Source organism: Neoarius graeffei, chromosome 22 (assembly GCF_027579695.1).
Source record: "Neoarius graeffei isolate fNeoGra1 chromosome 22, fNeoGra1.pri, whole genome shotgun sequence".
Lineage (NCBI taxonomy): Eukaryota > Metazoa > Chordata > Actinopteri > Siluriformes > Ariidae > Neoarius > Neoarius graeffei.
The window spans coordinates 35,504,779-35,527,964 of NC_083590.1; the positions used below are offsets into that span (position 1 = coordinate 35,504,779).

The window sequence follows — 23,186 nt, forward strand, 5'->3', positions numbered from 1 at the left end:
TGGGATATTCAAAGTTTGGGATATTTTTTGTGACCCAACCCTGATCTATACTTCTCCACAACTTTGTCTCTGGCCTGTTTGGAGGCTCCTTGGTTTTCATGTTGCTTGTTTAGTAGTGTTGCAGAGTCAGGGTCCTTCCAGAACAGGTTGATTTATACAGACATCATGTGACCGATCATGTGACACTTTGATTGCACACAGGTGGATCTTAATCAACTAATTACGTGACTTATGAAGTGAATCGGTTGGACCAGCTCTTATTTAGGAGGTGAATACTTATGCACACTCCAGAGTTCTGTTTTTTTCATTTTAATAATTGTTTGTGTCACAATAAATAACAAATAAAATAAAAAAGTGCACCTTTAAAGTGCATATTCTGGACCAATTTCGTGTTTTTTTATATGAAAGTATTTCCCTTTACACACTCATCCAGAAGGGTAATTTTACACAAGGCCATCTGTCTACAGCAGAAAAAAATAAAATAACAAAACGCATCTGGAAAAATCCCAAGGGAGTCTGGAGCCAGATTCGTGACGTTACCTGCGGAAGCGCCAGCAGGCTGCGCGAGCTTTGCACGGTTTCAGTGCACAGCCTGTGTAGACCAAGCGCTCCCATTTCTCTCTCATTGTCCGGTCTTTTGGAAAACGATGAGTACTAATCCCATCAAGATTGGTGTTGCTACACCCTCCTACGATACATCTGTTAACCATTTTAATAATTACGCAATAACGTTGAAGAAATTTGCAGAAAACCACCAGGTCGTTTTCTCATAAACAAACCAGCGCTGACGTAGGATTCAGAAGGAGGTGTCCCACACGCGACGTCATGAAAATCAATGTTTCCCGGGAAATCCAAATGCCGAGTTTTTTCAGAGGCGGACCAATTCGCCTCAAATGGCTTGATTTCAACTGAATTTTTCTGGTATTGCGCAAGGTAAAAAAATTGCGACATATATTTGACCAAAGTTTAATATAAAATAAGAGAATTACATCGATCTTGCTCCTGAATTTACCCGCGATATGCACTTTAAAGTTGTAGGCCTGTTGTGTAATCAAACGGTGCTAACGGTCCAAAAATCCATTTTAATTCCAGCTTGTAATGCGACAAAACAGGACAAACACCAAGGGGGATGAATACTTTTGCAAGACACTGTAGAGAATCTCGGAGAATTTCTAAGTTTTTACTCATAATATTATTTGTTTGTTTTATTTTGTACCTACAATGGCTCTAAGAACATGCCGTCATACTCGCTTTCTCTCTCTCTCTCTGCTCACAGTACTTTGGACCTAAAATGCAAACACTGCTGACCAAAAAGAAACAAAACACTTTTACCAATAAACTCCTTAAAAGTGCCTGACCTTGCAAACACAAATAAAGCCACTGAAAACTCAGATGCCCAAAACAGCTCCAAGTAAAAATACACTACAGTGTTTGCACGTGGTGCGTCACACAAACATGAGGCTTTAATGTGATTTCTGTTTGCTTCTCGACCGCGTTCTGCAAACACGAGCATAAAAATAAGCAGGCAAAGAAGTGGTTCCTCAGAAACCACACCCACATCCACACATGCCCCTTTTCCACCAAAGCAGTTCCAGGGCTGGTTCGGGGCCAGTGCTTAGTTTGGAACCGGGTTTTCTGTTTCCACTGACAAAGAACTGGCTCTGGGGCCAGAAAAACCAGTTCCAGGCTAGCACCAACTCTCTGCTGGGCCAGAGGAAAGAACCGCTTATGTCAGCGGGGGGGCGGAGTTGTTAAGACCAACAACAATAACAAGACTGCGAAAGATCGGCATTTTTAAGCGACGAGAAGCAGCAGCTGTACAAACGCGAAGTCATCCATTATTATTATTATTGTTGTTGTTGCTGCTGCTGCTTCTTCCGTGTTGTTTTTGCTTCGATATTTGCGCCAAGGTTTATGCAAACGTAGCGACATAACTGACGTATACAGCGACGTAACTGACGGATACAGCGACGTAATGACGTGGCTTCCCTTAGCACCGTGAGCTATGGAAAAGCAAACTGGTTCTCAGCTGGCTCGCAAGTTGAACGAGTTGTGAACCAGCACCAGCACTGGCCCCGAACCAGCCCTGGAACTGATTTGGTGGAAAAGGGGTAACAGACGTGTGTCAGAACCCAAAACAAGCCCCAGTGAACATTGCTCAAACTGTGAAAATGAAAATTGTTTGTAAATGGCTTTGAATAAAGTGATGTTAAAGCGAGCTTGCACTCTGTCTCTCACCTTGGGCGGCTTGAAGGGGTAGTCTGGAGTGAAGGCGATGTCGAGGAAGAAGACTCCTCCCTCGTACACGGAGCCTGGAGGACCCAGGATGGTGGACCTCCACTCGTAGATGTTGTCTCCTTTTGGGCCGGCGCTGAAAACACAACACAAGGCGAATTGAGAGCATGGAACACACTGCTTCACATGAGCGCTCGTTTTTTATGTGCGTGTATGACACTGTGGATTGGACAGATATTTTCTCGATTTTGTGCACACAGTTAAGCCACAAATCCAAACGACTGGCTCGAATGATTCTTCGGAGAAGTCCTATGGCGTGTGCAGTGTTGTAGTCGAGTCACTAAACCTCGAGTCCGAGTCCAGTCTCGAGTCCCCAGTGTTCAAGTCCGAGTCATGAAAGAAAATTTCGAGTCGAGTCCACTATTGATCCGAGTTGAGTCCGACACAAGCCCCGCCCACTATCAACAGAGCAAATAACACGAGAAAGGGCTAACGCTAGCTAGTTCATCACTTAGCAAGCAAGCCCCGCCCACTATCAACAGAGCAATGAACATAGCGTGTCACTTCCTTCTCTGGGTGGAGTCGAGGTTGACCCCGTCGCCTCTTCGATAGTTCTTCTACATATGGAACACACAGCAGGGCGTTTTTTCCCACTGCACGAGAAGTCTGTATAAGCAAAGCGGACAATCCTAGCGGCTTCTCTCCAGGCATTTTAGCGCCGTTAACGTTAGTTTGTTCCTGAACAGGTGAATGTGCATTCTCTTGCACAAAATTAGTCTAAAAATTAATGTAGATATAAATATAAATATCTTAGGCCACATTATGATGGCATGTTACAAAAAAAGAAAGAAAAAAATCCGAGTCCTCGTCTCCAGTTTACGAGTCCGAATGCAATTAATGTACGAGTCCGAGTCATCAGTGCTCAAGTCCAAGTCAAGTCACGAGTCCTTAAAATTAGGGCACGAGTCGGACTCGAGTACTACGTGTGTGTGTGTGTGTGTGTGTGTGTGTGTGTGTATGTGTGTGTGTGAATGAGTGATTTGACATTTCTTCAGCACCAGAACCACATCTTTAGGTCCGACCTGATATTAGCTCTTGCTTGTGCTTTGACACACAAAAATGGAAGAAAAACGCACCATGGTTTCATCTTATCCTGTTTTATACAAAATCGGATATCGGATCCTGTAACAAATAGCAAAGATCAGAACTGAATTTTTTGGAACTGGATATAATTAATCTACATTTAAACTGATTTTATTTGATCGATTTTATAACGTATTGTTTTTTTACAATGAAAGGGATTTTTGTTATTATTATTATTGCTAGTACAAAACCTAGTATAGAGGGGTGTGCAAAAATATATATATTTTTTAACGATTATTATTTTTTTCGCGGTACAAATCCTGCGCTCTGATTGGCTGGCGAGCGGGTCCGTATCCTGTGGTACGGACCCCGATTACGGACCTCTGGCGACTCGCTCGTTCACAACAACAAACATAGTAGCAATTTTTGTCAACATTTATTTTCGCATTTCTCAGGAGAATAGCATTAATTTTACAGCATGGATAGCGATAACGACAGTGTTCACAGCGAAAGCGAGTTTTACTCCCCTGAGGAAGAAGAAATAAAAGAAAAGCATTTCAGGAGAAAGCTAAAAACCTCTAACTGTTGCTAACGCCGAGCAAAAACATGGCTGAATCCTGAATGACTCCTATTTGTATAAATAGGGGACTACATAGGCGGCAAAATGTAGTTTTTTTTCCTGCCATGGAAGTGCACTTGTATACCGAGGAGGAAGCAATTTGCATTACAACCGTGAATGAGGATTCAAAATGGCGGCTCGGCTCGGTTTTCCCTTTCGGGCGCTCTCGTTTTCTGTTAGAATTTGGTAAAGAAAAAAATAAACATATTATTTACCAGCTTAAGGTCGGTCCGTATGGTGAAATACTGTGACCTCGGCCTTGAATACTGACCTCAGCCCAGAGGGCCTCGCTCAGTACTTTCAAGACCTCGGGCACGGTATTTCACCATACGGACCTCCCAGCTGGTAAATAACATATATTTATTTTTTTCGCGGTCCAAATCCTGCGCTCTGATTGGCTGGCGAGCGGGTCTGTATCCTACGTTACAGACCCCGGTTACGGGCCTCTGGCGACTCGCTAGTTCACAACAACAACAAACTTAGTAGAATTTTTTTTCAACATTTATCTTTTTTTATAAGATTTATTTATAAGATTATCAAAAGTCATAAATTTTTTGCCAGCATTTCTCAGGAGAATAGCATTAATTTTATATCATGGATAGCGATAACGACAGTGTTCACAGCGAAAGCAAGTTTTACTACCCTGAGGAAGAAGAAATAAAAGAAAACATTTCAGGAGAAAGCTAAAAACCTCTAACTGTTGCTAACGCTGAGCAAAAACATGGCTGAATCCTGAATGACTCAATTTTTGTATAAATAGGGGACTACATAGGCGGCAAAATGTAGTTTTTTCTTGCCATGGAAGTGCACTTGTATACCGAGGAGGAAGCCATTTGCATTACAGCCGTGAATGAGGATTCAAAATGGCGGCTCGGCTCGGTTTTCCCTTTCGGGCACTCTCGTTTTCTGTTATAATTTGGTAAAGAAAAAAATAAATATATTATTTACCAGCTTAAGGTCGGTCCGTATGGTGAAATACTGTGACCTCGGCCTTGAATACTGACCTCCGCCCAGAGGGCCTCGCTCAAGACCTCGGTCATGATATTTCACCATACGGACCTCCCAGCTGGTAAACAACATATATATCTTTGATACAAATCTGCATTTTAAAAAAAAAAAAAATTTTTGGACTGAACAGTTTTCTACGCTCATTTCTGCTTTGATTAAACACAGCCAGAGAATTAAACAGACAGGCTCTGACTAGCAGAGATGGGAAGTAACAAAATACAAATATTTTGTTACTCGAGTATTTATTTTTCTGAACATTTTTTACTTTTACTCCCTAAATACTCCCTCCATCTGTACTTTCTCTTCCTTACATTTTCAAATCTGACTCCTTTGCTCAGTTTTAATGCATTTGAGAGGAATTATTGATTATTATTATTATTTTTTAAAATTTTGTATCACCGTGCTCCTTCCCAACATCAAGACCGATTTCAACCTTTTCAGGCGAGTTGTTTTTTTTAATAACCATTCACTGACTTATGAAGGTCAACACACTTCTCCCACATTTGGTTTGTGTGTTCTCTTATCTCTCCCACGCTGATGGATGACGAAGGGAATTTGGCCTGTGTGTTGCCTCATATTTGTCCCCCATTTAATCAGGAAGTCATGGATTACAGCTTACAAGTTCCTGCTCACTCACTATAATTTTCAGGGGTGCCAATAATAGTGGCACATTTGTTTTTGTTGAAAATATATTTCTTGATGAGGAATTTGTTTTTCCTCTGAAAAAGTTCACTTCAATTAAAGGTTGGATTTTTCTCATTTTTTCAGTGTGAGATGAAGCGACTTCACCAAAGGGTAGATTTTTTTCTAACCCTTTTTACTAATCTTTATAAGGGGTGCCAATAATTGTGGAGGGCTCTGTATATGGATGGGACAATATTACTTAGAAAAGCTGACATTGTTTAACCCTTTCACCACTGCGTAACTTTTTCCAGAAGAGGTTTCCTGACTACAGTGAGACCAGAATAGCGGTTCACAGTGGTGAAAAGGTTAAACCAACCCACTCTGGCAACCCTGACCACGACTCAAAACATGAGCTGCATTCAAATCCTCAAACTGAGGCCAACAGCTTCTCTGTGAACTTTTAAATTTGAATGTTTTTGTATCAACATGCCAAATTATTTGATTTAAATACCTCACGCTTGAGCTGGGTGTGATGTGCGCTCTCCAAGCTCTTTAAATACGTTATTAGTCAGGATGGAGCGAGGCAGTAAGGGAGAGAGTGAGAAGGGAGAGAGAGTGAGAAGGCAGTGATAAGGGAGAGAGAGTGGGAAGGCAGTGAGAAGGGAGAGAGAGTGAGAAGGCAGTGATAAGGGAGAGAGAGAGAAGGCAGTGAGAAGGGAGAGAGAGTGAGAAGGCAGTGATAAGGGACAGAGAGTGAGAAGGCAGTGATAAGGGAGAGAGAGAGAAGGCAGTGAGAAGGGAGAGAGAGTGGGAAGGCAGTGAGAAGGGAGAGAGAGTGGGAAGGCAGTGAGAAGGGAGAGAGAGTGAGAAGGCAGTGAGAAGGGAGAGAATGAGAAGGCAGTGAGAAGGGAGATAGAGTGAGAAGGCAGTGAGAAGGGAGAGAATGAGAAGGCAGTGAGAAGGGAGAGAGTGAGAAGGCAGTGAGAAGGGAGAGAGAGTGAGAAGGGAGAGAGAGTGAGAAGGCAGTGAGCAGGAACTTGAGGGAGAGAGAGTGAGAAGGCAGTGAGAAGGGAGAGAGAGTGAGAAGGCAGTGAGAAGGGAGAGAGTGAGAAGGGAGAGAGAGTGAGAAGGGAGAGAGAAGGGAGAGAGAGTGAGAAGGGGGAGAGAGTGAGAAGGCAGTGAGAAGGGAGAGAGAGTGAGAAGGGGGTGAGAGTGAGAAGGCAGTGATAAGGGAGAGAGAGTGAGAAGGGAGTGATAAGGGAGAGAGAGTGAGAAGGGAGAGAGAGTGAGAAGGCAGTGAGAAGGGAGAGAGAGTGAGAAGGGAGTGATAGGGAGAGAGAGTGAGAAGGCAGTGAGAAGGGAGAGAGAGTGAGAAGGAGGAGAGAGTGAGAAGGCAGTGAGAAGGGAGAGAGAGTGAGAAGGGAGAGAGAGTGAGAAGGGAGTGATAAGGGAGAGAGAGTGAGAAGGCAGTGAGAAGGGAGAGAGAGTGAGAAGGGAGAGAGAGTGAGAAGGGAGTGATAGGGAGAGAGAGTGAGAAGGCAGTGAGAAGGGAGAGAGAGTGAGAAGGGAGAGAGAGTGAGAAGGGAGTGAGAAGGGAGAGAGAGTGAGAAGGCAGTGAGAAGGGAGAGAGAGTGAGAAGGGGGAGAGAGTGAGAAGGAGGAGAGAGTGAGAAGGCAGTGAGAAGGGAGAGAGAGTGAGAAAGGGGAGAGTGAGAGAAGGCAGTGAGAAGGGAGAGAGAGTGAGAAGGCAGTGAGAAGGGAGAGAGAGTGAGAAGGAGGAGAGAGTGAGAAGGCAGTGAGAAGGGAGAGAGAGTGAGAAGGGAGAGAGAGTGAGAAGGGAGTGATAAGGAAGAGAGTGAGAAGGGAGAGAGAGTGAGAAGGGAGAGAGAGTGAGAAGGGAGTGATAGGGAGAGAGAGTGAGAAGGCAGTGAGAAGGGAGAGAGAGTGAGAAGGGAGAGAGAGTGAGAAGGCAGTGAGAAGGGAGAGAGAGTGAGAAGGCAGTGAGAAGGGAGAGAGAGTGAGAAGGGGGAGAGAGTGAGAAGGAGGAGAGAGTGAGAAGGCAGTGAGAAGGGAGAGAGAGTGAGAAGGCAGTGAGAAGGGAGAGTGAGAAGGTCCCGTTATATCCAGCTGGGTTGTTGAGGTTATCACGCTGTACATAACTCATCAGCATCACCGCATGTGCAAGTGGATTATTTATTTCTCACAGAGCACTGCGCACTTAAAATACCTGCATTTAAGCACCTTATCTATGGCATTATAACTATTTCAGCATTCATTTAATAAAGCGTGGGTTTGCCTCGTCTGTGCGTACATAACCCCCCGTCTGTCTCTCTCTCTCTGTCTGACTGCCTCTCTCTCTCTCTGCCTCTCTCTTTCTCTGTCTGTCTGCCTCTCTCTTTCTCTGTTTGTCTATCTGCCTCTCTCTCTCTGTCTCTCTCTTTCTGTTTGTCTGTCTGCCTCTCTCTCTGTCTGTCTGCCTCTCTCTCTCTGTCTCTCTCTTTCTGTTTGTCTGTCTGCCTCTCTCTCTGTCTGTCTGCCTCTCTCTTTCTCTGTTTGTCTATCTGCCTCTCTCTCTCTCTCTCTCTCTCTCTCTCTCTCTGTCTGTCTTGTCTGCCCTTCTGTCTCTCTCTCTTGCTGTACAGTATTTCAGATCTCATTCCTACTGAGTCGATATTGATTTATAATCAGACTGTATCAGATTGAATCAAATCCTCAGCTTGTGAAACGGATTTGAATCCGATCGGGGCGTCTGTCCCCACACCCCGTGCTGCTAGCATGTAGTAACGAGCTAAATACTCGTACAGATGGCATTTTTTTTTTCATCAGAACGTATAAACAAACAAAAAAATGTTCGACAGTACACGCCCACAAGAGCCAGCCTGCATGTGACCTGAGTGTATGCCGGGTCAGATTACAGATTAAACATGCTGAAAGTATCAATAATCACTTCCTGTTTGGTTTAAGTCTTCGGGCTGCCGCGATGTTTAACGATGCGTGTCCCGTTCAGAGCAGTTTCGCATGACTAACACACATCCAGCAGCTGAAATGTGAAGAAAAAAAAACCCCTGTAAACATGGTCAATTGAACATCGCATGCTATTCAAGAACCAAAAATGAGATCATAGTGACAAAATAACTCCCACCACACACACACACAGAGCTCTGGACAGCTGCTACCAGAAGGACACCACTGTTCGAGTCTCCATCCCTCCCTTCACCGCAGGGAGCAGCTGATCTTATTCTGGATCCAAAACACGACTCCGCCAGCTGCCCCGGCCTTTCTTCCCCTCCTACAAACGCTGAGCGAGATCCAAACTCGCTCTTTCAGCAGATTAGTGTAATGGCTGGGGACGTGGAGCTGACCGAGACAGAGAAGAGAACCGATGAGTGGGTGAGGCAGAGGAATAAGGAGAACAGAAAAAAGAGACAGGAGAGGGAAAAAAAGAACGGAGCTATAAAAGGAAGGATAGTACGAGAATGAGTGGGAGGAATGATAGAAAGAAGAAAGACAGAGCAAAAGGGGAAAGGGCTGTGCGTGTGTGATCAAACATGTTGATAAATCTGCCCCCGTGTGACAGGAAGCTGTGTGTTAAGTAACACTACTTTGTATTTTCGGCACTTCGTTTTTTTTCCTCTTTCCAGCTCCATCAAGCCGTTATTCTTTTGATCTGAGATGGAAAAGGGGGACAAACTATCAGCCCCGTGTGTGTGTGTGTGTGTGTGTGTGGGCTTTTTCAGATGCCCCACACTGCTGCCGGCTACTCAGAGCTCCCTTCTAGTGACCACAGCCATTTTACAAACAGCACATCTGGAGCCGCTTTGAGATGGCAGACACCACATCGCTCTTTTCCCTGCCGTGTGTGTGTTTAGAATCTGTACGTCTGCCAGATACCAAAACTTGAACTTTGCTCTCTCTCACGTGAAAATCATACTGATGACAGAAGAACAACGGTCAAACACAAAACCATCACGTTTCATCGATGCTTTATACTAAATGCCTCACAGTAAGAAAAAAAAATCACAACTGGCCTTTTTTTCCCCACCAACTAATGATAACTTTTAAAATATTTAATCAAAAATTTTTTTTACAACCCCGATTCCAAAAAAGTTGGGCCAAAGTACAAATTGTAAATAAAAACGGAATGCAATAATTTACAAATCTCAAAAACTGATATTGTATTCACAATAGAACATAGACAACATATCAAATGTCGAAAGTGGGACATTTTGAAATTTCATGACAGCAACACATCTCAAAAAAGTTGGGACGGGGGCAATAAGAGGCTGGAAAAGTTAAAGGTACAAAAAAGGAACAGCTGGAGGACCAAACTGCAACTCGTTAGGTCAACTGGCAATAGGTCATTAACATGACTGGGTATAAAAAGAGCATCTTGGAGTGGCAGCGGCTCTCAGAAGTAAAGATGGGAAGAGGATCACCGATCCCCCTAATTCTGCGCCGACAAATAGTGGAGCGATATCAGAAAGGAGTTCGACAGTGTAAAATTGCAAAGAGTTTGAACATATCATCATCTACAGTGCATAATATCATCAAAAGATTCAGAGAATCTGGAAGAATCTCTGTGCGTAAGGGTCAAGGCCGGAAAACCATACTGGGTGCCCGTGATCTTCGGGCCCTTAGACGGCACTGCATCACATGCAGGCATGCTTCTGTATTGGAAATCACAAAATGGGCTCAGGAATATTTCCAGAGAACATCATCTGTGAACACAATTCACCGTGCCATCCGCCGTTGCCAGCTAAAACTCTATAGTTCAAAGAAGAAGCCGTATCTAAACATGATCCAGAAGCGCAGACGTCTTCTCTGGGCCAAGGCTCATTTAAAATGGACTGTGGCAAAGTGGAAAACTGTTCTGTGGTGAGACGAATCAAAATTTGAAGTTCTTTATGGAAATCAGGGACGCCGTGTCATTCGGACTAAAGAGGAGAAGGATGACCCAAGTTGTTATCAGCGCTCAGTTCAGAAGCCTGCATCTCTGATGGTATGGGGTTGCATTAGTGTAGTGTGTGTGGCATGGGCAGCTTACACATCTGGAAAGACACCATCAATGGTGAAAGGTATATCCAGGTTCTAGAGCAACATATGCTCCCATCCAGACGACGTCTCTTTCAGGGAAGACCTTGCATTTTCCAACATGACAATGCCAAACCATATACTGCATCAATTACAGCATCATGGCTGCGTAGAAGAAGGGTCCGGGTACTGAACTGGCCAGCCTGCAGTCCAGATCTTTCACCCATAGAAAACATTTGGCGCATCATAAAACGGAAGATACGACAAAAAAGACCGAAGACAGTTGAGCAACTAGAATCCTACATTAGACAAGAATGGGTTAACATTCCTATCCCTAAACTTGAGCAACTTGTCTCCTCAGTCCCCAGACGTTTACAGACTGTTGTAAAGAGAAAAGGGGATGTCTCACAGTGGGAAACATGGCCTTGTCCCAACTTTTTTGAGATGTGTTGTCATGAAATTTAAAATCACCTAATTTTTCTCTTTAAATGATACATTTTCTCAGTTTAAACATTTGATATGTCATCGATGTTCTATTCTGAATAAAATATGGAATTTTGAAACTTCCACATCATTGCATTCTGTTTTTATTTACAATTTGTACTTTGTCCCAACTTTTTTGGAATTGGGGTTGTACTACATTTACTACTTTTTACTTCAGTTTTAGTTTTTACGTTACGTAAGTTTTTATCTAGTTTTACTACTTTTATTCCCGAGTCTATATGTTATTGTTGTATGTAAGGAGAGCAGCAAAGTAAGAATTTCATTGCATTGTCTGAACCTCTGTGTTTTTCCTATACATATGACGATAAACGTCTTGAATCTTGTCGAGATGTGAGAAAGAGTGAAAATCAGTCGTTGTTCTTTTTAAAACGATGCTATACGGAACACAAGCTGCATGAGTCAATATTTGGACATGGACAAAGTTACTGTCACTTCAGCTGTCTACCAAAGTACTGAGGTTGAAATTAAATAACGAATAGCAGACCTTCAGGCTTGGGATGGCCGCTATCGAACCTGATCCAGGCTTGAGGTGAACTACACTACCGTTCAAAAGTTTGGGGTCACCCAGACAATTTTGTGTTTTCCATGAAAAGTTACACTTTTATTTCCCACCATAAGTTGTAAAATGAATAGAAAATATAGTCGAGACATTTTTTCTGGCCGGCGGCACGGTGGTGTAGTGGTTAGCGCTGTCGCCTCACAGCAAGAAGGTCCGGGTTCGAGCCCCGTGGCCGGCGAGGGCCTTTCTGTGCGGAGTTTGCATGTTCTCCCCGTGTCCGCGTGGGTTTCCTCCGGGTGCTCCGGTTTCCCCCACAGTCCAAAGACATGCAGGTTAGGTTAACTGGTGACTCTAAATTGACCGTAGGTGTGAATGTGAGTGTGAATGGTTGTCTGTGTCTATGTGTCAGCCCTGTGATGACCTGGCGACTTGTCCAGGGTGTACCCCGCCTTTCGCCCGTAGTCAGCTGGGATAGGCTCCAGCTTGCCTGCGACCCTGTAGAAGGATAAAGCGGCTAGAGATAATGAGATGAGATGAGATTTTTCTGGCCATTTTGAGCATTTAATCGACCCCACAAATGTGATGCTCCAGAAACTCAATCTGCTCAAAGGAAGGTCAGTTTTATAGCTTCTCTAAAGAGCTCAACTGTTTTCAGCTGTGCTAACATGATTGTACAAGGGTTTTCTAATCATCCATTAGCCTTCTGAGGCAATGAGCAAACACATTGTACCATTAGAACACTGGAGTGAGAGTTGCTGGAAATGGGCCTCTATACACCTATGGAGATATTGCACCAAAAACCAGACATTTGCAGCTAGAATAGTCATTTACCACATTAGCAATGTATAGAGTGGATTTCTGATTAGTTTAAAGTGATCTTCATTGAAAAGAACAGTGCTTTTCTTTCAAAAATAAGGACATTTCAAAGTGACCCCAAACTTTTGAACGGTAGTGTATGTTTGGTTGACTTGGTCAGAATTGCTGCAGTAGGGTGGCCAGTTCCTTTCTGCGTGCTCACACACTCGCACCTATGGACAATTTCGAGCCACCAGTTACCCTATCTTCATGTCTTTGGACTGTGGAGGAACCCATGCAGACATGGGGAGAATATGCAAACTCCACACAGAAAGGCTCTGGTCAGCCATTAGACTCGAACCCAGAACCTTCTTGTTGTGAGGCGACAGTGCTAACCGCTACACCTCCATCCATTTTTCTCCCATTGACAGTAAGGCAGTTATAATCCCACAGGAATACACTGACTATCAGACGCCAAGCTCTGCCGCTCCATCAGGATTCATCCAACTGCCATCAAACTCTGTTTCATAGCTCAGACCAACTCGCACAACACACATCCATCCATCCATCCATCCATCCATCCATCCATCCATCCATCCATCGTGAGCCGCACTCATCTTTACCTCCGCCAACTTTGTTACATTTATGCATCTGCTTGTTTATTTGTTTGTTTTTCTGCTTGTCTGTTCTCAATGTAACTCAAAAAGTACTGAACGGATTTTGATGAAATTTGGAGGAAAGCTGAGCCATGATTAGATTTTCAACCACATACGAAGCTCCGCTGCAAATGTGTCTAACATCTGTTTCATGTCCTGTTTTTTACTCAGATTAGATTTTGATGCAAAGCCGGATATCTGTGTGGATCCAGGATTTCTTTGCGTCTTAAAGTAGTGAACGGATTGTGACGAAATTTGGGGTACAGCTTTAGTATTATCCTCGGTTCAAGTGATTTGATTTTGATGTTGATGATATGTGGCTTGGCGGACGTATGAACTCTACCGAGCGCCATTTTGTGCTGCGGCGGCGTAATAACGCTCACGTTTTCTTCACTTGTCTAGTTTAAAATTTTTTTCCAAACAAGTAAATGTTCGTTTAAAACTTAGGAGAGAACTTTTATCAAAAGCCTCCTCTGTGACGCTAATCATGAAGCTGTGCGTGGACTAGTCTTCGTTTTAACTCTTAAAATCTAAAAGGGCTGTTTCACAATCATGGATGTCTTTTTGAAAAACTCCAACTAACTCCTGAAACTAGGTCCAGTATCTACGAGGGTAAGTCAAAAAGTTCTAAGACAGATGTTATAATTTCAAAAGATGTCCGATTTTAATAACTAAAACATGTTAAGACACGTTTCTCAGGCGTCTCGAACAGTTTTAAGTTTTATCATTACATCTCTGTCAAGCGTTGAGCTGTGTTACGTTTTATTTGATCAGGTTTTTCAACCCTCAAAAATGAACAATTTTGAAATCAGAGCAAACATCAAATTTTTAACCAAACTTGAATGGAAACCTGTTAAAATTATTGAAGCTTTGCAACAGGTTTATGGGGACTCTTCGCCATCTAGCGAGCCAAAGTCCTTCCCACTCCCATAGGGCGGCGCCGATTTGCGTTTCCGTAGCCCTCGGCCTTTCGCCTATTACATAGCTAGTGTTACAGTGGGGGGCGGGTCCTCTGGTAACCGCGAGAGTTTGACTCCCCACTCACATCTGTATTGCAGCGTGCCTTGCCAGACAGCAGTAGGTACCATTATTATGATGGTCTTTGGTATGACCCGACCGTGAGTTGGACTCGCGATCTCCTGATCGAGAGGCGGACACGCTAACCACTAGGCCACTCGCCGGTTACTTCACCATCTAGAACTGTTGTTTATGCTTGGGATTAAGCGATTTAAGGAGGGTAGGGAAGAGCTCCAAGACGACCCGAGGGAAGGAAGGCCTTCCACTGCAAAAATCGAACAGAAAGTCGTGTTCGTGCGGAATCTGGTGGAAGAAGATTGCCGAATCAAAGTCGATGCAATCGCCAATGAAGTTGGAATCTCGCACGGTTCAGCTTTTTCAATTCTGAGAGAAGATCTTGGTCTGAGTAAGCTTTCAGCTCTTTGGATCCTGAAAGCGTTGCGTGAGGATCAGCTGGCTCAAAGATCGGACCATTCTTTAGCACTTTTGACCAGAATTGAAGCAAATGAAACCAATTTTTTTGAACGGTGTGTCACTGGAGATGAAACATGGATTTACCAAGACGACCCAGAAAGCAAAATTCAATCAAAACAATGGCTACCAAGAGGAACAGCTGGGCCTGTGAAGTTCAAAGCAGAGGGGTCAGTTCTGAAGGTTATGGCGACAGTTTTCTGGGATTCGGAAGGAATAATCCGAATTGATTTTCTCGAAGGACAGCGAACAGTAACTGTTATGAAGGAGTTTTGCGAAAGCTGAAGACTGCACTGGCCAAAAAAACACAGAGGAAAGTTGCACCGCCAAATCCTTTTCCGTCATGATAACGCACCGGTGCACTCAGCAAAGACTGTTAGGGCGATCTTATGTGAATTTCGATGGGAAATTCTTCCACACCCTCCTTACAGCCCTGATCTAGCTCCATCTGATTTTTTTTCTTTTCCCAAAACTGAAAGAGCATTTGAAAGGAACTCGATTTCAGTCCTTAGACGAGGCAGAGAAGCAGGTTGTGACCTGGTGTGAAAGACATCCCTCGGAATTCTACAAAGAAGGAATTCTCCGATGGAAACATCGCTTGTAGAAGTGTTTAGACTTAAATGGAGGATATGTCGAGAAATAGCTTTGTTATTTTCATAAATCAAGATTTTTTTTTCAATTTGGTCTTCGAACTTTTTGACTTCCCCTCGTATACACTGGAGTTTCTTACACCTTATTTTACAGGGACACACCGACAGCCCGACCTACAGCCCGAATATCTCTTATACGTTCTTATAAATATGTTTTCGAGCCAAATGCGGCCTCAGTTTTGGTCTCGTGGTCATTTCATTTCATTCTACTTTCATTATTACACTGAGAATTTACTGGTTAAAGTCAGAATTGCATTTTTTAGCACTAACTAGGTTTTACTTTGGGACGTATACTGTACTTTCTACACCACCGTACCGTGCCGCTCCCGATCTAAGGGTATTTACGTTCAAATAAGGTGTAGGAATTACAGCATTGTCATTTTAATACTCGTCTGACTGCCTGAAATCTGAAACCCATGGACATGGCGTGACCAGATGCTGGGTTTCTTCCCTGGCGGTGCTCGGAATGTCTTTTACTTCAGCTTTCTTCACTTCCTGCTTGTCCTTGTGGTGTTTTGCTTTTCTGGTATTCAGCATGCTCAAAGTCTTGGCTCGCTTTCGAAGTATGCTTCAGGGCTCTGTCCATCTACAGTGTCACGCAACATCTAATGAGTTTTGAAGTCTCTGGCTGAACTTGAGCAGATGGTGTAGACATTTTCAGTGCACTTCAGACACTTCAAAATTCATCCTGTGGCTTTCGTCAACAGTTTCATCATCAACAACTACAAGGGATAACAACCAGTTCTATTGGCAGCCTTACACACGCGCACGCCATAGGATGAGGTGGGACTTTGGCTCGTGAGCAGTTCCTTCCCTTCTCCGCACGCTTCTCTTCCAATTATTCTAGTACCAGTTGAACTTTGTCCCATCTGTCCATAGGATGTCGTTCCAGAACTGGACAGGCTTTTTTAAAAAAGATATGTTTGGTAAACTCTAATCTGTTCTTCTTCTTCTTGAATCTTCCCAATGGTTTACATCTTCTTGTGAATCTTGTCATATTTACTCTGGTGAAGTCTTCTGTTGATCGCTGACTTTGACACAGATACACTTTACCTTCTGGAGGGTGTTCTTAATCTTCTCAACTGTTATGAAGGATTTTTTTTCTCCACCAGGGAAAGAAGTCTTCTCTTATCCACCACAGTTGTTTTCTGTGGTCTTCTGGAGTGTTTGGTGTTCTTGAGCTCACCAGTGCATTCTTTCTTTTGAAGAATGGGGAAGCCATGGCCTAAAGGTTAGAGAAGCAGTTTTGGGACCAAAAGGTTGCTGGTTTGGTTCCCTGGACCAGCAGGAATGGCTGACATGCCCTTAAGCAAGGCACCTCACCTCCAACTGCTCCCCAGGCTGCTCTGGGTACACTACCGTTCAAAAGTTTGGGGTCACTTTGAAATGTCCTTATTTTTGAAAGAAAAGCACTGTTCTTTTCAATGAAGATCACTTTAAACTAATCAGAAATCCACTCTATACATTGCTAATGTGGTAAATGACTATTCTAGCTGCAAATGTGTGGTTTTTGGTGCAATATCTCCATAGGTGTATAGAGGCCCATTTCCAGCAACTCTCACTCCAGTGTTCTAATGGTACAATGTGTTTGCTCATTGCCTCAGAAGGCTAATGGAGGATTAGAAAACCCTTGTACAATCATGTTAGCACAGCTGAAAACAGTTGAGCTCTTTAGAGAAGCTATAAAACTGACCTTCCTTTGAGCAGATTGAGTTTCTGGAGCATCACATTTGTGGGGTCGATTAAATGCTCAAAATGGCCAGAAAAATGTCTTGACTATATTTTCTATTCATTTTACAACTTATGGTGGGAAATAAAAGTGTGACTTTTCATGGAAAACACAAAATTGTCTGGGTGACCCCAAACTTTTGAATGGTAGTGTATGTTGCACGTCGCTGTGGATAACAGCGTCTACTAAATGCCAGTGGTTGATTTGGCCACACTTAATGTTTTTACTGTCTCTCTGATGGGTTTGTTTTGATTTTTCAGCCTAATGATGGCTGGCTTCACTGGCAGTGACGGACTTCATACTGACATCACCGACATACAGTACCAGTCAAAAGTCTGGACACATCGTTTAATTCAATAGTTTTTCTTTATTCTTATTAATTTAAAAAAGTCACCTCATGTGCTAAAGTAATGATGGATGTCGTTTCTCTTTACTTAGTTGAGCGCTTCTTGACATAATATGGATTACTACAGTTGTGGAACAGGGCTACTTATTTATTTAGTATTTTTATTATTTACTAGACTACAATTATCGACAGTCCATAATTATCGACACCTTTTCAGATTTACCAATAAAAAACTATTTTACAAAGCTGAGTTTCAGTTCCAACAGTTATTATTGGTTAATCAATCAACCGGAAGACCCGCCCCCTCACCCTTTGATCTTGTCGTCTGATGACGCAGCTCGTTACCTGAGATGGAATTTTTTCAGCGCGATCAGCAATTTTTCGGAAAACCCGGACGTTATCATCGCAGGTAAGCATGGTGGAAAGATCATGGACATGTTTTTACTGATCAAATTCACCAATATTTCATGATCTCCTCGTCGCAACCTACTTTGTTTCTTCCTCTTTCATTTGACAGCCGCCATTTTGTATCTAAACGCGCGTTTGAGAAGTTGCGTGAGGCGTCGATAATAGTGATCACTTTCACCGGTGTCCACGATTATCGACACCCTGTGGAATTAAGGGACATTTACAACTGTTATGGATCGATCTTTGTGTAACGTTGTTGAAGAAGATGAAGTACTTTAAAAAAAAAAGTGCTGTGATTTATAATAATTTTTTTCTGATTCATAACAGAATGAAATGTTTATAGAGTATTTGGAATCTGTGTGCGATAAATAGAATTAGACCAGAATTAAATTCCTTGCATATAAAAAAATGACATGCTTGAAATATTCAGATTTTTCTCTTCCATTCAGAAAATATATTTATTTTTTCGCAGTCCAAATCCTGCGCTCTGATTGGCTGGCGAGCAGGTCCGTATCCTACGGTACGGACCCCAGTTACGGACCTCTGGGAACTCGCTTGTTCACAACAACAACAAACATAGTAGCATTTTTTGTCAACATTTATCTTTTTTTATAAAATTTATTTTTTATAAGATTATCAAAAATCTTATAAATTTTTGCCAGCATTTCTCCGGAGAATAGCATTAATTTTACAGCATGGATAGCGATAACGACAGTGTTCACAGCGAAAGCGAGTTTTACTACCCTGAGGAAGAAGAAATAAAAGAAAACATTTCAGGAGAAAGCTAAAAACCTCTAACTGTTGCTAACGCCGAGCAAAAACATGGCTGAATCCTGAATGACTCCTATTTGTATAAATAGGGGACTACATAGGCGGCAAAATGTATTTTTTTCTTGCCATGGAAGTGCACTTGTATACCGAGGAGGAAGCCATTTGCATTACAGCCGTGAATGAGGATTCAAAATAGCATTAATTTTACAGCATGGATAGCGATAACGACAGTGTTCACAGTGAAAGTGAGTTTTACCCTGAGGAAGAAGAAATAAAGTATTTCAGGAGAAAGCTAAAAACCTGTAACTTGCTAACAGTTTGATCTCATTAGTTAATGAGGCCCATTTTGGACCATGTTATCCTCATCTCATCTCATCATCTCTAGCCGCTTTATCCTGTCCTACAGGGTCGCAGGCAAGCTGGAGCCTATCCCAGCTGACTACGGGCGAAAGGCGGGGTACACCCTGGACAAGTCGCCAGGTCATCACAGGGCTGACACATAGACACAGACAACCATTCACACTCACACTCACACCTACGGTCAATTTAGAGTCACCAGTTAACCTAACCTGCATGTCTTTGGACTGTGGGGGAAACCGGAGCACCCGGAGGAAACCCACGCGGACACGGGGAGAACATGCAAACTCCGCACAGAAAGGCCCTCGCCGGCCACGGGGCTCGAACCCAGGACCTTCTTGCTGTGAGGCGACAGCGCTAACCACTACACCACCGTGCCGCCCCCATGTTACCCTAATACCTAATATTACGTTCAGTAAAAACTTTAAACCAGTACAATCTCTTCTTCAAAGTTTCACCAAATGGCTTTATTTATGCAATATAAAGGTCATAATACTGTATAACTTTGGTCGAGCAAAAACACCAAGCAAAAACATGGCTGAATCCTGAATGACTCAATTTTGTATAAATAGGGGACTACATAGGTGGCAAAATGTAGTTTTTTTCCTGCCATGGAAGTGCACTTGTATACCGAGGAGGAAGCCATTTGCATTATAGCCGTGAATGAGGATTCAAAATGGCGGCTCGGCTCGGTTTTCCCTTTCGGGCGCTCTCGTTTTCTGTTAGAATTTGGTAAAGAAAAAAATAAATATATTATTTACCAGCTTAAGGTCGGTCCGTATGGTGAAATACTTTGACCTCGGCCTTGAATACTGACCTCGGCCCAGAGGGCCTCGCTCAGTACTTTCAAGACCTCGGTCACGGTATTTCACCATACGGACCTCCCAGCTGGTAAATAACACACATATATACACAGTATATATATTAAAATATCAGTAGACGTTTTATATTTTGGTTCGAGGAATGACATGCGACCTTTGACCTGGATTTCCATGTGGTTACAATCTCAATTGCCTGTTGACATTTATTGGTAAACGACAAAACTAGAAATTAATACAAACAACAACGAATGATTAAAATGTGATCTACGAAAATACTCAGAAAGTGGGTAGAAAGTGGAACAAAGAGATTTTCTGACACAGGTTCAACATCATCAGTTCATTTGTTTACAAACATGAGAATTACTTCCTCATTTACATAAACACCGACATCCATATATTTATATAAAAGATATTTTGGACTAAATACAAGTCTATGGAAAACACATTTTAAATAAAAACTACGTTTTGTTAACTTAATACCACATACCGATTTTTTTTTTTAAATAAATAATCATCCGGGTGTCGGTAATTGTGGAACGGTGTCAAGTGATCTGATACGCTAAGCAATCAGGAATCAACTCTTTTTTTTTTTTCCAGTGGAAGTTTGAGTAATTATTCACGCACAATTTACGTACTGAAAGTCTTTTCTACTTTTGCAACGGCCAAAAGATCATTAAGGTGTCGATAATTGTAGCCGCTGCTCTATTTACTGTTTGACCTCAAACGCATTAAGGCGGCAAGAAATTGCACTAATTAACTTTTGATGAGGCACCTGTTAATTGAAAAGCCTTCCAGGTGACGACCTCATTAAGCTTGGTAAGATCACGCTAATAGTGTGGAAAGTGTCAAGGTAAACGCTGGATACTTCGAAGAATCTAAAATATGAATCGTATTTTTTTAAACACTTTTTTTGTTTACCACATAATCCCATATGTTCCGTATATTATTCCGTAGTTTTGACGTCTGCAGTTTTGTTCAACAATGTAGAAAATACAAAAAACAGACTTTTGATTGGCACTGCAGTTAGACTATTGAGAGTTAAGAGCAACAGATTCCAAATGCAAATACGACACTTGAAATCAACTCCAGACCTTTTATCTACTTGCTGTCATGGAACAGCTGAGCAACCAACTGTCCAATTACTTTCCATCCTTTAAAAAAGGGGGGGAGGGGGGCACATATAAAAAGTGCTGTGACTCCGAGACTGTTCATCCGATCTGGATGCAAATCACATTACAGCTGAAAGCCTGCACTTCATATTCACTATTTAATGTCATCGGCGTTAGCTGATTTTTAAAAAGTCGTACTTTGAAATCAGAAAAAAAGTTGCTTCAAGGGTCAAAGTTCAGAAGAATCAGCAACTTTCAAGCAGCACCACTTGAAAGTTACACCTTTCAATCGGCCTGTGTAAAAAAAAAAAAAAACATTTAACACAATGATGCTGGTTATGACACCAGTGACAATGAATAGTGCCGGTCACTTAATGTAATGACGCCACGTTAAAGATCAGGAATGGAGGTTATGTCATTATAATCACAATTTCCACATAGAATCTCAAAACACAACATGAAAGTCATCATATTTTCAGAATGACTATTATATTACAGTGTCTTGCAAAAGTATTCATCACCCTTGATGTTTTTCCTGTTTGGGCGGCATGGTGGTGTAGTGGTTAGCACTGTTGCCTCACAGCAAGAAGGTTTCGGGTTTGAGCCCAGCGGCCAGCGAGGGCCTTTCTGCGTGGAGTTTGCATGTTCTCCCCGTGTCTGCGTGGGTTTCCTCCGGGTGCTCCGGTTTCCCCTACAGTCCAAAGACATACAGTGAGGTTAACATGGGGCGGCCTTGGGCTGAAGTGCCCTTGAGCAAGGTACTAACCCCCTGACTGCTCTCCGGGTGTTGTCGTGTGGCTGCCCACTGCTCTGGGTGTGCGCACGTGTGTTCAATGCTTCAGATGGGTTAAATGCAGAAGATGAATTTCACTGTGCTTGAAGTGTGCATGTGACAAATAAAGGTTTCTTCTTCTTCTTCGTCATGTTACAAGATGGAATTAAAATGGATTTTTTTGGGGGGTTAGCACCATTTGATTAAGCCGTACACTCCACAGAGTGGGCGGGGCTTTATGGAAGAGTGGCCAGAAAAAAGTCATTGCTTAAGAAAACACGTTTGGCGTTTGCCCAACAGCATGTGGCAGACTCCCCAAACGCATGGAAGAAGATTCTCTGGTCAAATGAGACAAAAATTGAACTTTTTGGCTATGATGGGAAATGCCACGTGTGGTGCAAACCCAACACCCTGAATACACCATTCCTACAGTGAAGCATGGTGGTGGCAGCATCATGCTGTGGGGATGTTTTTCATTTGCAGGGACAGGAAAGCTGGTCAGGACTGAAGGAAAGATGGATGGCACTAAATACAGGGCAATTCTGGACGAAAACCTGTTTGAGTCGGCCAGAGGTTTGAGACTGGGACGAAGGTTCACGTTCCAGCAGGACAATGACCCTAAACATACTGCTAAAGCTACACTGGAGTGGTTTAAAGGGAAACATTTAAATGTCCTGGAATGGCCTAATCAAAGCCCAGACCTGAGAATCTGTGGCGTAACTTGAAGATTGCTGTACACCAACGCAACCCATCTAACTTGAAGGAGTTGGAGCAGTTTTGCCTTGAGGAATGGGCAAAAATCCCAGTGGTTAGATGTGTTACGCTAATAGAGACACACCCCAAGAGACTTGCAGCTGTAAGATGGCTCTACAAAGTATTGACTCTGACGGGATGAATACCTATGCACTCTCCAGATTTGTTTTTTCATCTTAATCGTGAGAACCCTTAATTCCAGCTTGTAATGCGACAAAACAGGACAAACACCAAATGGGGGGGGGGGTTCTTTTACAAGACACTGTATGTTCGCTCCGACGTCCTAGTCATTTAGATTTCTGAGCAATCAAAACGTGAGAACATTACAGCTTTTACTCCTTTAACACTGATCAGTGGACTGTGTCCTACTTATTATTATTATAATACTTGATAGCTTGGAGTTTATTAAGTGGATGAGGTTAAAATATCATGCACAAAAATAAATCAGTCCTTTAAACCAACCCAGTCAGTATTTCACAAATCTATCTGTCGACATTTTAGACAATAAAGAAGTGAATCAGTTCTTCCAGTGAAGCATGAGAATTTATAACGCGGGCTTTTAGGAAGTTGCTGGTTGTAGACCGATGGCGCCGACGACATAAAAAAAGGAAGCAGTGCGTTTTCTGATTAAAGAACTCCAAAAGAAAAATATACAGGTTTTAGTTTGGAAAACCAGAATTTAATGGCCCAGATGGAAAAAATGATTTGCCTCCGACCACATAATCCAGACCCAAAAGAACCCAGAGGTGCAGGTTTACAGTAGATCAGTCATCCATTTCCATTACCTGAAGCTCCCCACTACACAGAAACAACCATGTGCCACTTCCGTCGTGGTTTATCACAGTGTGCATGAGGACAGCACTCCTCCGCCTCTTCCTTTAAACGCTTCTCATTTCTACAGCCATCTGTCTCTTTCTTCTTCCCCCAAC

The 23,186-nt window shown here is 42.8% G+C and overlaps 1 protein-coding gene across 1 annotated transcript in view; it reads right to left on the reverse strand.

The window, feature by feature from the left end:
• LOC132870859 (ubiquitin-conjugating enzyme E2 E2-like) overlaps positions 1-23,186 on the reverse strand; it is a 172,271-nt gene that overhangs the window by 25,631 nt on the left and 123,454 nt on the right. Inside the window, exon 4 of the mRNA XM_060904771.1 lies at positions 2,239-2,371. Within this exon, the coding sequence (XP_060760754.1) occupies positions 2,239-2,371 (133 nt within the window). The remainder of the gene's footprint in view (positions 1-2,238; positions 2,372-23,186) is intronic.